We start from the raw sequence: 1,235 nt of genomic DNA, 5'->3' as shown, positions 1-1,235 counted from the left end.
GCCGGCTGGAGGTCACCCTTGTGCCGTCTCGCCCCACAGCCCAGTGGCCTGAAGCCTTGGCCTGTTCCACACCTGCATCGCCAGCTCCTCATCCCCTTTTGGAGAATCTAATGCAACCTCTGAATGCTCTCTGCAGGAAAAATGGGCACAGCTTTACACACCATACCACCCTCTTCCCAAAGCCATTCCCGCCATGTGTGGCCCCAGCCCAGGCACCCCGATTAGACCCTGATGAGAGACTCAAGGCCCAGAGAGGTGGAATGACATGACCAAGGACACACAGTGATCTGCTGCAGGGCAGATGCCAGGTCTCTCGCCCCCTGGAAAGACATGGTCCTCCTCCATCACGCTGCAAGGGACACAAACTTTGCCAAACTTTTGCCAAACTCACCAGCCCACTGGCTCCTCTGATGAACCAGAAAGTTCCAGGGAAACTGACTTACCAGTTACATTCAGGAGGAACCAGCTTGGTCAGCTCTTCTAGTGATTTCTCGGACCTGTATTCCTGGCAGGTGAACATGGTAATCAAGGGTGGGAAGTCCACACCGTCACATCCGGGTTACCCCAACCAAGACCTCAGGAACTAATTACACACCTGGATGAAGGCGACAGTGACCACGATGAGCACGGCCTAGGGAGCAAATGGGGAGGGTGGAGTCAGCACCCAGCTGTCGGGTGAGTGAGTGATGAGCCACGGAAGGTGGGGTGCAGCACCTCACCTTTCCATATAAATTTCCTTTCTTCTTGCAAAACAAGCACACGTAGATTTATAAAACAGATGAGCACCCCCCCCAAAAAAACAGAACAAAAAAATCATCCCAAATTCTGGCATCCGAAGGTTCACATTTTAGGGTACCCTTCTAGATTTTTCCACAGAGACATAAAACACAGGATCCTATGGTACAGACATATTCTTTTATAAACCGCCTTTTCACACAATATATTGTAAACATCATTCCATATCAGAAGGTATGGACGTAGCTTCGGTCTTTTAAACAGAAGAACAAATACCATTGCTTGGAAGGAGCCTGCTTTTGTATTTTAAAAGAGCACATGACAGATGGAGGGAAGCAGGAATGACGGTCATCAAAAGGTATTCAGTAGGAGCCAGATATAAAAGGTCATATACTGTATGATTCCATTATATAAAATACCCACAGAGGTCGTAGAGACAGAGAGCAGACTGGGGGTTGCCAGGGCCTGGGAGGGGTGGGGAGGGGGAGGGGCCCCCTCTA

General features: G+C 50.0%; 1 protein-coding gene across 1 annotated transcript in view; it reads right to left on the bottom strand.

Annotated features, from left to right (window-relative positions):
- ATP2C2 (ATPase secretory pathway Ca2+ transporting 2) overlaps window positions 1-1,235 on the bottom strand; it is a 58,792-nt gene that overhangs the window by 32,392 nt on the left and 25,165 nt on the right. The window contains exons 5-6 of the mRNA XM_040634367.1: window positions 596-631; window positions 444-505 (exon numbers count right to left, since the gene is read on the bottom strand). Coding sequence (XP_040490301.1) covers window positions 444-505; window positions 596-631 — 98 coding nt within the window. The remainder of the gene's footprint in view (window positions 1-443; window positions 506-595; window positions 632-1,235) is intronic.

Source organism: Ursus maritimus, unplaced genomic scaffold (assembly GCF_017311325.1).
Source record: "Ursus maritimus isolate PB19 unplaced genomic scaffold, ASM1731132v1 scaffold_19, whole genome shotgun sequence".
In the NCBI taxonomy this organism is placed as follows: Eukaryota; Metazoa; Chordata; class Mammalia; order Carnivora; family Ursidae; genus Ursus; species Ursus maritimus.
Note: the sequence above shows the minus strand (reverse complement) of the source record. Positions and strands in the feature narration are given on the sequence as shown.